The sequence below is a fragment of the Rhincodon typus genome, chromosome 1, assembly GCF_021869965.1.
Source record: "Rhincodon typus isolate 14 chromosome 1, sRhiTyp1.1, whole genome shotgun sequence".
Taxonomy (NCBI): Eukaryota; Metazoa; Chordata; class Chondrichthyes; order Orectolobiformes; family Rhincodontidae; genus Rhincodon; species Rhincodon typus.
In genome coordinates, this window is record NC_063332.1 from 6,973,284 (window position 1) to 6,986,952 (window position 13,669).

Genomic DNA, 13,669 nt, shown 5'->3' on the forward strand with positions numbered 1-13,669 from the left:
TCCAACGCATCATCCTCCGACACTTCCGCCAACTGCAATCCGACCCCACCACCAAAGACATCTTTCCCTCCCCACCCTTATCTGCTTTCCGGAGGGACAACTCTCTCCGTGACTCCCTTGTCCGCTCCACACTCCCCTCCAGCTCCACCACACCCGGCACTTTTCCCTGCAACCGCAGGAAGTGCTACACCTGCCCCCATACCTCCTCCCTCACCCCCATCCCAGGCCCCAAGAAGACTTTCCACATCAAGCAGATGTTCACCTGCACATCTGCCAATGTGGTATACTGCATCCGCTGTACCCGGTGTGGCTTCCTCTACATCGGGGAAACCAAGCGGAGACTCGGGGACCGCTTTGCAGAACACCTACGCTCGGTTCGCAACAAACAACTGCACCTCCCAGTCGCGAACCATTTCAACTCCCCCTCCCATTCCTCAGACGACATGTCCATCCTGGGCCTCCTGCAGTGCCACAACGATGCCACCCGAAGGTTGCAGGAACAGCAACTCATATTCCGCTTGGGAACCCTGCAGCCCAATGGTATCAATGTGGATTTCACAAGTTTCAAAATCTCCCCTCCCCCTACCGCATCCCAAAACCAGTCCAGCTCGTCCCTGCCTCCCTAACCTGTTCTTCCTCCCACCTATCCCCTCCTCCCACCTCAAGCCGCACCTCCATCTCCTACCGACCAATCTCATCCTGCCCCCTTGACCTGTCCGTCCTCCCTGGACTGACCTATCCCCTTCCTAACTCCCTACCTACACTCACCTTTACTGGCTCCATCCCCGCCTCTTTGACCTGTTTGTTTCCTCTCCACCTATCCTCTCCTCTATCCCTCTTCTATCCGCCTCCCATTCTCTCCTTATTTATTTCAAAACCCCCTTCCCCTCCCCCTTTTCTGATGAAGGGTCTAGGCGCGAAACGTCAGCCTCTCTGCTCCTGTGATGCTGCTTGGCCTGCTGTGTTCATCCAGCCCTGCACCTTGTTGTCTCGGATTCTCCAGCATCTGCAGTTCCTACTATCTCTGGATAGACTGGGTTTGCTTTCCTTGGAGCAGAAGAGGCTGAACGGGGATCTGATTGAGGGGTACAAAATTAAGAGGCACAGGCAGAGTAGATCGTGAGAATCTCTTCCCCATGGCTGACATGACCGAGACCAGTAATAAGTTTAAGGTGAGGACCAAGTCGTTTAGAGGAGATCTGAGGAAAATTTTTTTTCACCCCATGGGTGGTAGAAATGTGAAATGCGCTGCTTGAAAGGGTGGTTGAGGCAGGTACTCTCGCAACATTTAAGAAGCATCTGGATGTGTTCTTAAAATGCCAGGGCATAGCAGGCTATGGACCCAGATGCATATAAATGGGATTAGTGTAGTTTGGTGTTTGTTAATTGGCATAGATATGGTCAGCTGTTTCTATGCTGAATGACTGTGACTCTACGCAGTTTAGTCACAGTGTTTCTCCAGGATATGGTCTTCTAAGCACTTACTATCCCTGAGATATTTGAGTGTTATAGGCCTCTCTAGCCAATGGATAAACCCAGAGCTGGAATTCATTGCTATTCCTCCTGCCCTTGCTCTTCTGGAGTGGAGGCAGGACTCTTCAGTACAAAGACAAAGTTGCTGGAAAAGCTCAGCAGGTCTGGCAGCATCTGTGGAGGAGAAAACAGAGTTAATGTTTCGGGTCCGGTGACCCTTCCTCAGAACTGGACTCTTCAGTACCTATTGTAACAAAGGAATGTTTCTGGGAGGAGTCACTCCAAGGTGAACTTGCTGGGCTGAATGGGCTCCGTCACCTTTGCTGAGATCTGTGACTTTCGCATGCACTGAAACTCCAGTTTGTGTACTTTCTTTAGCCACCAGTTCATAGGCGAAAGGAGAATGAGTTCCTCGAAAAGGAGGCACAGCAGACACGCCTGGAGACTGTAAGTACCCAACTTGCATTCAGTGGCAGAGCTAGAGAGGAATCTGTACCATGGCCAAACAGTTGGGACGTGGGACAGGGACGTTAGACATGAGGAATATGTTCGAGACCTGAAGAAGTAGTGTGTGGGATGTGAGGACCTGCGCCTAGGAAGGGGGAGTCAGCAACTGACAAAGGGGGTCAGGGCCTGAGGAATCATAGAAAATAGGAATAGGCCATTCGATCCTCTGAGCCTGCTCCATTATTCAAAATTTTCGTGGCTGATTATCCAATTCAGCACCCAGTTCCCCCATCTCTTTAGCCCTAAGAACAAGATCTAACTCCTTCTTGAAAATATTCAATATTCTAGCCACAACTATTGAAATTCCACAGGCTTATCACTCTCTGGCTGAAGAAATTTTTCCTCATCTCAGTCCTACATGGCCTACCCCATATCCTCAGACTGTGATCCCTGGTCATCGGGTACACCCTGCCTGTGTTTAGCCTGTCTGGTCCAGTTAGAGTTTTAGAAGTTTCCATGAGATCTCCCCTCATTCTTCTAAACTCCACTGAATATAGTCCTCATTGATCTAGTCTGTCTTCATCTGACTCTGGTCTCTTGCTCATTGCCTCCTGTCCCCTCTTCACCACTCGAGCCTTTGCCTGAAGCTGTCTAGAAGCAAAGCTGTGGAATGCCCTCCCTAAACACCTTTGCCTCCCTCTCCTTTTTTAAGACCACCTTTAAAACACACCTGTTTGACATTGATTGTCCCTGCATCTCTTTCTTAGGCTTGCTACACTGTTTGTTTTATTATTCTCCTGTGAAGCCACAATGGGGCGTTTTTCCTGCTGATGTTAGTATGTTGTTTTTGTCTCCAGTTCAGTTCAATGGGTGGGATGTGAGAAGCAGTCACAGTACAGGATTGTAACCATTAGAGGGAGGCAGAATGCTTTTAACATTTAAGAAAGATGTTCAAAATCACGAGGGATTTGGTTAGAGCAGTTAGGAAGCAGCAGATTGGACAGGCAAAAGATACGGATTTAATTAAGAAAAGAATTACAGGTGAGAATTGGAGAATTCTTTTTAACCCAGTGCACTGTTATGGTTTTTATTCTGTATTCTTTCTTAGGATGTAGCCGTTGATAGCAAAGGTCGCGACTGTCTTTATACTTCAGAATTATTTAATTTAAACTCTTCATCTGGCACGATAGGGTGGTGGAAATAAATGGAGTTGGAATTTTCAAAAGAGAATTGGATTGAAATTTGGACTAATCTTTCAAAGAGCCATCAAAGGCAAAGGGGGCAGAATGACCTCTTTCCCTGCTGGATGGTTCACTGTTTCTGTGATCAGCTGACTGAAGCTCCATGTGAAAATTCAGATCAGTCACCTGGTCTGAAACTGGATCCTGTCACCATTGCCCTGACAGTCTCAACATTGACTCTGGACCCCATGAAGTCTCATGGCTTCAGGTTAAACATGGGCAAGGAAACTTTCTGTTGAAAACCATGTACCGTCCTCCATCAGCTGATGAATTGTTACTCCTCCATTTTGAATAACACTTGGAGGAAGCACTGAGGGTGTCAAGGGTATAAACTGTAATATGGATGGGGAGTTTCAATGTCCACCATCAAGAATGGCTTGGCAACGGTACTGCTGATTGGGCTGTTCGGGTCCCAAAGGACATAGCTGCTGAACTGGATCTGTGGCAGCTGGTGAAGGAACCAAGAAGAGGGAAAAGCATATTTGACCTCGTCCTTACCAATCTGCCTGCTGCAGATGCATCTGTCCATGACAGTATTGGAAAGAGTGACCACCGCACAGTCCTTGTGGAGATGAAGTCCCACCTTAGAATCTAATGATGACCATGATTGTCAGGAAAAAGAATCCATCTGGTTCACTCATGTCCTTTAGGGAAAGAAACTGCCATTCTTACCTAGCCTGGCCTACATGTGACTCCAGACCCACATCAATGTGATTGACTCTTAACTGCACTCTAGGCAACTAGGGATGGGCAACAAATGCTGCCTAGCCAGTGATGCCCTCATCCTGTTAATGAATAAAGAACCTTCACATTGAGAACACCCTCTGTGGTGTTGTGTGCCACTATCACTGTGCTGAATGGGACAGACTTTGGACAGATCTAGATACTCAAGACTGGGCATTCATGAGGCGCCGTGGGCCATCAGCAGCAGGAGAATTGTACTCCAGCACATTCTGCAACTTCATGGCCTGAGTTATCCCCTTCTCAACCATTACCATCAAGCCTGGGGATCAACCCTGGTTTGACAGTGAGTGCAGGAAGGCATGCCAGGAGCAGCACCAAGCATACCTAAAACTGAAGTGTCAACATTGTGAAGCTAACAAACAGGACTACCTGCACATCAAACAGCTGCAAGTGATAAACTGAACTAAGCGATCCCACAACCAACAAATCAGATCTAAGCTCTGCAGTTCTGCCACATCAAGTTGTGAATGGTCGTGGACAATTAAACAATTCATGGGAGGAAGAAGCTCCACAAATACCCTCATCCTCAGTGATGGGAGAGCCTAGCACATCAGTGCAAAAGATAAGGCATGAAGCATTCACACAGTCTTCAGCCAGAAGTGCCGTGTGGATGATTCAACATTACAGGTACCAGTCTTCAGTGAATTCAGTTCACTCCATGTGATATCAAGAAACAGTTGGAGGCAGTGGATACTGCAAAGGCTATGGGTCCTGACAGCATTCCGGCAATCGTACTGAAGACTTGTGCTCCAGAACTTGCTGCTCCCTAGCCAAGCTGTTCCAGTACAGTCAGTGGCATCCCCCCAAAAATGTGGAAAATTGCCCAGCTATGTCCTGTACATAAACAGCAGGACAAATCCAACCCGGCCAATTACCGCCCCATCAGTCTACTCTCGATCAACAGTAAAATGCTGGAAGTTGTCATCAACAGTGCTATCAAGCAGCACCTGCTCAGTAATAACCTGCTCAGTGTCACCCCGTTTGGGTTCTGCTAAGGCCACTGAGCTCCTCATTACAGTCATAGAGTCTTACAGCATGGAGACAGGCCCTTCGGCCCAAACTGGTCCATGCTGACCAAAATGCCCATCCACGCTAATCTCATTTCCCTGCGTTTGGCCCATATCCTTCCAAATGCCTTTTAAATGTTGTTAATGTACCCACTTCAACCACTTCCGCTCGCAGCTTATTCCATAAGCGCACCACCCTCTGTGTAAAAAAAATTGCCCCTCAGGTTCCCATTTATTCTTTCCCCTCTTGTGTTAAACTGATGCCGTCTAATCCTCGATTCCCCAACCCTGAGAAAAAGACTGAGTGCATTCACCCTATCCATGCCTCTCATGATCTTATACACTTCTATAAGATCCCCCCCTCAGTCTCCTATGCTGTAAATAAAGAAAAAGTCCTATCTTGTCCAACGTCTCCCTTAAGTCCTGGCAACATCCTTGTAAATTTCTTCTGCACTCTTTCCAATTTAATAATATCCTCCCTATAGCAAGGTGACCAGAATTGAACACAACACTCCAAGAATGGCCACACCAACGACCTGTACAACTGCAACACAACTTCCCAACTTCTATACTCAGTGCCCTGACTGATGAAGGCTAGTGTGCCAAAAGCCTTCTTCACTGCCCTGTCTACCTGTGACTCCACTTCCAGGGAACCATGCACCTGAACTCCAAGGTCCCTTTGTTCCACTACACTACTTAAGGCCCTATCATTCACCATGAAACTCCTACCTTGATTTGACTTCACAGAATGCAACACCTCACACATATCTCTCAAACTCCATTTGCCATTTTTCAGCCCATTTCCCCAGCTGATCAAGATCCTGCTTCAATTTCTGATAACCTGCCTCACTGTCCCCGATACCGCCTGTTTTAGTGTCATCCACCCACTTACTAATCATGCCTTGTACATTCTCATTCAAATCATTAATATAGATAACAAACAGCAATGGGCCCAGCACCGACCCCTGAGACACACCACTAGTCACAGGCCTCCAATCAGACAAGCATCCTTCCATTGTTACTCTCTGCTTCCTACCATCAAGCCAATTGTGTATTCAATTTGCCAGCTCTCCGTGGATTCCATGTGATCTAACCTTCCAGAGCAGCCTACCATGTGGAACCTTATCAAAGGCCTTACTGAAATCCATATCAACTACGTCTACTGCCCTGCCCTCATCAACCTTCCTGGTCACTTCATCAAAGAACTCTGAAAAATTTGTGAGGCACGATCTCCCACGCACAAAGCCATGCTGACTCTCCTAAACAACCCTGTCTTTCTAAATGCATGTATATCTGATCCCTCCGAATCTTCTCAAGTAACTTACCTGCTACAGATGTTAGACTTACTGGTCTATAGTTCCTGGGTTTTTCTTTGCAGCCCTTCTTGAATTAGGGCACAACTTTCGCTACCCTCCAGTCTTCTAGGATTTCACCCGTGGCTAATGATGATGCAGATATATCAGCTAGGACCTCTGCAATTTCTTCTCTAGCCTCTTGCAGGGTTCTTCGATATATCTGGTCAGGGCCACAAGATTTATCCACCTTCATGTATTCTAATACGTCCAACACCACCTCTACTGTGATATGGACTGTCCTCAAGATAATGTCGCTAACTTTCCTAAGTTCCCAAGTCTTCATGTCCTACTCCACAGTAAATATTCGGGAGAAATATTCATTGAGGACCTCACCCATCTCCTGCAGTTCCACGCACACATGTCCACTTTAGTCCTTGAGGGGTTTTGTTCTCTGTCTTGTTATTCTTTTTCCTTTAATGTACTTAAAGAATCTCTTTGGATTCACCCTAATCTTCTCAGCCAAAGCTATTTCGTGCCCCCTTTTCGCCCTCCTGATTTCCTTCTTCAGTAAACTCTTGTATCCCCTTTATACCTGCAGGGATTCCCTTGATCCCAGCTGCCTGTACCTGAGCTGTGCCTCCTCCTGGTCAAAGCTTCAATATCTCTTGTCACCCAGGGTTCCTTGCTCCTGCCAACCTTGCCCTTCACCCTCACAGGAGCATATAAACCTTGAACTCTTGCTATCACACTTAAAAAGCCTCCCACTTGTTGGAGGTCCCTTTGCCTGCAAACTAACTACTCCAATTAACCCCTGCAAGCTCCTGTCGAATTCCATCAAAATCCACTTTGCCCCAGTGTTGAACTTGAACCTGTGGACCTGTTTTGTCCCTCTCCATAACTATTTTAAAATTAATAAAACGACGATCACTGGTCCCAAAGTGCTCCCCCACTGTCATCTCAGTCACCTGTCCTGCCCTATTTCCCAAGAGTAGTTTGAGTTTTGCCCCTTCCCGAGTAGGACCCTCTACATGCTGCTTGAAGAAACTTTCTTGAACTCACTTAACAAATTCCACACCATCTAAGCCCTTAACATTATGGCAGTCCCAGTCTATGTTAGGAAAACTAAAATTCCCTACTATGACAACCCTGTTACTCCTGCAAGTCTCCCCAGTCTCCCTACATAATTCCCATTGACTATTTGGCCCCCAACTAGTCAAGTACAGCCCCAGTAACGTCACCATCTACTTCTTATTTCTTAGCTCTACCTACAAAGCCTCACTGAATGATCCCTCAGTTATTTCATCTCTGACTACTGCTGTGATACTCCTCTTAATCAAAAATGCAACTCCCCCCTCCCCTCTTTCCTCCCCCTCTGTCCCACCTAAAGCACCTGTACCCTGGCACGTTAAGCTGTCAGTCTTGTCTCTCCCTTAGCCATGTTTCTGTAATGGCTATAAATCCAAGTCCCACCTACCTATCCACAACCTGAGTTCATCGGATCTCTAGCATTGAAATTGATGTAATTTAACCCACCAGGCATTCCTCGCTCCCTGTCCTGTTCCAGCCTGACCTGTCTCTTCAACTTGGTATTTTTGATTACTGTGTCTCCTTCCAGCCTCACACTTGCCTCCCTGCTGTTGAGGATCCACCAGCACCATAAATGAATAAAAAAATGGAGGGATTGTCTTATGAGCAAGGCTGAACAGGTTGGGACTCTACTTCCTGAAGTTTAGAAGAATGAGAGGTGATCTCATTGAAACATATAGAATTTTTAAAGAACTTGACAGGGTAAATGAGAGGATGGTTTCCATCGTGGGAGAATCTAGGCCCAAAGGCCTGAGTCTCAGAATAAAGAGGCACCAATTTAAGACTGAGGTGAGGAGGAATTTCTTCTCTCTTAAGGGTTGAGAGTCTTTGGAACTCCTTGCCACAGAGAGCTGTGGGGGGAAGAGTCGTTTTGTATATTTAAGTCTGAGATAGATTCTTGATCAGTCGGGAAATCAAAGGTTATGGGGAAAGGGCAGGAAAGTGGATACGAAGAATGTTAGAGCAGTCATGATCCTTTTGAATGGCGAAACAGGCTTGAGGGGCCGAACAGCCTACTCTTCTTTCTATTTCTTATACTCTGAAGAAGGGTCACTGGACTCTAAATGTTAGCGTTATTTTCTGTCCACAAATGCTGCAAAACTTGCTGAATTTCTCCAGAAATTTCTGTTTTTGTTTCAGATCTTGAGAATCACAGTTCTTTGTTTTACATTACTGCCGTTTTTACTGTGCATTATCCCATTACCTCAGCATATTATTGTGCTGTAACATGAGATAAACTGTGCATTAGCCCATATTTAAATCATTTAACTCCTTCAATATTCTTTAGTTAATCAGCATTTTTGGCTGTGCAGCTAAACATGGCTCTATAAATCTTAACATACTTTAATTTTTACCTGGTTTAGCATGAATACATCGTCCAGATGTCAAAAAGGACTGAGAAAAGGCAGAATCAGATCATTACACTGAATGATCAGAATCGCCAGAACTTGGAAGAAATCAGGAATGCAAAGGAGAAAATACTGGCTGAATTTGAGGTACAGAAACAAGGTTTGTTCAAATGCAAATCAGGCTGTTTGATATGAGCGACAAATGCACTTGCCTCATTCACCGCTCTGTGTTGCAACAGCTACTAACCATAATTCCACACAAATAATATTCATTTTGGAAACAATTCATTAGAAGGTCACTGTCTAATTCCTGTGAGGAGGTGGTTCCCTTACAAAGGAAGGTTGAACAGGTTGGGGAAGCAATGGCCTAGTGGTATTGTTTGACTGTTATTCCAGAGACCCAGATAACATTCTGGGGATGCAGGTTTGAATCCTGCCATGGCGCATAATGGAATTTGAATTCAATAAATATCCAGAATTAAGAGTCTGATGATGACTGCAATCCATTGCATTGGCAAGGAAAAAACCATCTGATCACTCATGTCCTTTAGGGAAGGAAACTACCATCTTCACCTGGTCTGGCCTACATGTGACTCCAGACCCACAGCAATGTGGTTGACTCTTAACTGCCCTCTGGGCAATTAGGGACGGACAATAAATACTGCTTTAGCCAGTGACGTCCTCATCCTGTGAATGAATGAAAAAGTTGAGCCCCTATTACTTGGAGTTTAGAAGAATGGGAATCTTATTGAAACATATATGATTCTGAGCGGGGTTGACAAGCTGGCAGCTGGGAGGAGTTTCGCCCTCAGGGGTGGGGGAGCTGGAGTCAAGAACAATGGGACACAGTTTCAAAATAAGAGAGTGTCCCATTTAATACGTAAGTGACGAATTCCTTGTCTCGGAGGTTGTTAGTACTTGGGATCTCCTACACAGAGAGCCGTGAAAGCAAGGCCAACAGCGGAAACTGAGATGAAATCAAATATTAAGAGGCTGAAGGTGCTGAATTGCCTAATCCTGCTCCTAGTTCTTATCCAGACTGAGTTAAACAAAGTTTCAATCTATTAGGCACGAGGGTTCTAGGAACAGGCAGGAAAGTGGGGTCAAGGCCATAAACAGATCCTATTGACTGGCAGAGATAGTAGGAACTGCAGATGCTGGAGAATCCGAGACAACAAGGTGCAGGGCTGGATGAACACAGCAGGCCAAGCAGCATCATAGGAGCAGAGAGGCTGACGTTTCGGGCCTAGACCCTTCATCAGAAAAGGGGCGGGGGGGGGGGGGTGTGGGTGGGAAGGGTGTTCTGAAATAAATAGGGAGAGAGTGGGAGGCGGATAGAAGAGGGATAGAGGAGAGGATAGGTGGAGAGGAAACAAACAGGTCGAAGAGGCGGGGATGGAGCCAGTAAAGGTGAGTGTAGGTAGGGAGTTAGGAAGGGGATAGGTCAGTCCAGGGAGGACGGACAGGTCAAGGGGGCGGGATGAGATTGGTCGGTAGGAGATGGAGGTGCGGCTTGAGGTGGGAGGAGGGGATAGGTGGGAGGAAGAACAGGTTAGGGAGGCAGGGACGAGCTGGACTGGTTTTGGGATGCAGTAGGGGGAGGGGAGATTTTGAATGTTGACTGGCAGAGCAGGCTCAAGGGGCTAAATGCCTTCTCCTGCTCCTATTTCTTCTGCCTTTATTTGATCCATCATACTTGGCTCGATAAATGCTCTATGCAATTGCCAACTTTCCTTATACGTTGTCAATAGCCCTGCATACCTGTTATTTATAAGTATTTCTTCAATTCACGCTTTTTAAAGTTTTGATTGAGTCTGCTTTCATCTTTTCAGGCAGTACGTTCCACATTGCAGCTCACTGTGTAGGGACAAATGTTCATCTCCCCCTGATTATTTGCCAATTATATCCTGTGGTTACTGATCCTTCTGGAAGTGGAAGCAGTTCCTCTCTACTTGCTTGATCAAAACCTCTCATCATTTTCAATCATGCCATTAAATCACTCTTTAATTCTCCAAGGAGAAGTTTTCCAGTTTCTCTAATCTCTATCCGTTAAGTGTTGTCCAATTACCAATCTTTCCTGTAAATCTCTTCTAAGCATCCTCTAGAAGGCCTTGACATTCTTTCTAAAGCATGGTACTTGTAATGAGTATGGTGAAGGTTGTACTAAGGACTTGATAGGTTACTGAGAGAGAAAATAGTTTCACTGCTGGGGGAATCCAGGACAAGGGAGATAAGCTCAAATTTTAAAAGTTGTTTGAGAATCGATGGCAAGGCCAAAGCTGCTGAGGTTGGGAGTCCTTTGCAAGTTTTGATTTTTAAATTTCTGAAGTGCCTGCAAGTTTGAAAAGAAAGAAGACTGCATTTATTTAGTATTTTTAACTAGCACCAGGTATTTCAAAGCATTTTTCAAAGCTAATGAAGTACCTTTAAGGTGTAGTCACTGTTGTAATGTAAGAAACTCAGAAGCAATTTGCATGGAGCAAGCTAATATTACCAACTATATGGTAATGACCAGATAATCTGTTTTGATGTATAATCAATAAATATTGACAAGAACAGAGATGAGTTCCACAATCTTCTTTGAATCTTGTACATACACCTGAGAGGGTAGACAGGGCCTCAATTTAAAATTGCAACCAAAATATGGCACCTTCAACAATGCAGCCCTAGGGGGACAGACTTGACTTCTTTTGACTTTTGAAATCTTTTGACTTAGAGGCAACACTGTTACTGAGCTATGCTGACATTTTTAAAACAAAACTGTTCATGGGATGAGGGCGTCGCTGACTGGACCAGCATTTATTGTCTGTCCCTAGTTGGCCTTGAGAAGGTGGTGGTGAGCTGCCTTCTTGAACCGCTGCAGTCCATGTGCTGTGGGTTGACCCACAATGCCATTAGGGAGGGAATTCTAGGATTTTGACCCAGCGACAGTAAAGGAACGGCAATATATTTCCAAGTCAGGATGGTGAGTGGCTTGGAGGGGAACTTGCAGGGGGTGGTGTTCCCATGTATCTGCTGCCCTTGTCCTTTGAGATGGGAGCGATTGTGTGTTTGGAAGGCGCTAAGGACCTCGGGCTAAATGTTTGAATTGGAGTGCTGTAACTGCTTCTGTGTGCTGAACCCATGGAAAAGATAGTCAATGGTCTGGGGTTTTTGCAAAGTTGCTCCCTTAATTGACATAGAGACAAGATTCTTATCTAATTAATGGGAAAGCCTGAGATCCCATCTGAGACACTCCGGCTTCAGAGGCACACAGGTGAGCAATAACAGGTGAGCGGACGCTTTAACAAGCATGTATCTCACAAATTTTATTAAATGTTAAATAAAAACAGAGTCAGCTCATCACTGGAGGTGTTGAATGATAGGCAGCTTATATGGAAGTGGGATGATATTTTAGAGGTGGATGTGTACAGGGCACCTTTTGAGTGAGGTGCCCACTATTTATTCCTACCATTTTTCATCTAGACCACAAAATAGACTGGCCATGCCAACTTGCCTGTCCCCACAAGCATATTATGGTATAGACAATACATTATCCTGCTCAATGGACATGCTAACCAACCTAACAGACCTTTAATTAATCATTAATGTCTAGCAATATCATGAGCTGTTGTTTCTATCTAACAATGACCATACTACAAATTGTCCTTAGAGATTCTGTATGTGAAAGACGGTCTATAAATGTAAGACTTTCTTTGGCATGACTTACAGGAAATATTTTAGCTGAAGTGTAATTTATGAACATTTATAGCATTGATGGAACTGAATGCAGATAGTCACAAAGCTGGGAAATGCCTAGTACATCTGTTTTTTGTTTCTCTCTACTTTCTTCAGAACTGGAAATGGAACAAGCAGAGAAAGAAAATGAGCTGCTTCAGCTTAAGAAGGAGATTGAGGACCTGGGCGAATATAAAGTAAGTGAACCTCTCACCTGAGTAGAGCATTTCAGCTGGGCAGGATTTTATTTTGGCAACCTAACCAAAGCTTTGTCTGATACTCTGGATGTCCAGTAAGGTAACCATTAGAGATGAGAGTTCAAAACTCCTCACTGCTGTTTTAAAAATCCGCAGGTATGAAGCTGGTCGTGAGAAAAATGACCTGTCTGATACTTTGCATTTTAAAGTTGAGGTATGCCAAGAATGGCAGGGTGAGGTATCTCACATGATCACACGCTTGTCAGATCAGTAATGATCATTGTATGATTAAGCCAGTTCTGTATCCATCTTACCAGCTCACCACAGATCAGTGTTAATTTCAGTTTTGTATTAGCCTGACGTGAGGGACCTTGTCAGAGGCAGTCCATGCAGACAATGTCTACTGACTTGCTGTCATCAATCATCTTTGTCACTTCCTCAAAAAACTCAATTAAGTTTGAGCGACATGACCTTTCCTGGACAAAGCCATGCTACCTATTGCTAACAAGTCCATAGTTTTCCCAAATAGGAGTAAGTCTTATCCCTAAGAATCTTCTCCAAGAATTTTCCTACCACTTACATAAGGCTCACTGACCTGTAATTTGCCGGATTTTCCCTGTCGCCCTTCTTAAACAAAGGATAAACATTGGGTATTCTCCAGTCCTCTCCTGTGACTAAACAGGATACAAAGATTTCATACAAAGCCGCAACAGGTCCTGGGGACTTGTCTACTTTAATGCTTTTTGAAACACCAACACCACCTTTTTCATATTGACGTGCCCCAGCATATCAACATACCCATCTCGAAACTTACCATCCACCATATCCTTCTCCTTGGTGAATGCTGATGCAAAATATCCGTAAGGACCTCACTCACTGCTTCCAGCTCCACATATAAATTCTGCCATTCGTCCTTGAGTGGACCTACCCTTACCCTAGCTACCCTCTAGCTCCTTATATATGTATAAAACACCTTGGGATTTTCATTAATCCTTTTTGCCAAAGACTTTTCATGGCCCCTTTTAGCCCTCCTAATACCTTGTTTGAGTTCTTTTCTGCTATCTTTGTATTCTTTGAGGGCTGTGTCTCTCTTCGGTTCCTAAACCTTACGTA

At 45.1% G+C, this 13,669-nt stretch overlaps 1 protein-coding gene across 4 annotated transcripts in view; it reads left to right on the forward strand.

The window, feature by feature from the left end:
* ccdc166 (coiled-coil domain containing 166) overlaps positions 1-13,669 on the forward strand; it is a 31,786-nt gene that overhangs the window by 6,753 nt on the left and 11,364 nt on the right. For all 4 annotated transcript variants that reach the window (XM_020535487.2, XM_020535485.2, XM_020535486.2 and 1 more), the window contains exons 4-6: positions 1,866-1,920; positions 8,658-8,802; positions 12,477-12,556. In XM_020535487.2, coding sequence (XP_020391076.1) covers positions 1,866-1,920; positions 8,658-8,802; positions 12,477-12,556 — 280 coding nt within the window. The remainder of the gene's footprint in view (positions 1-1,865; positions 1,921-8,657; positions 8,803-12,476; positions 12,557-13,669) is intronic.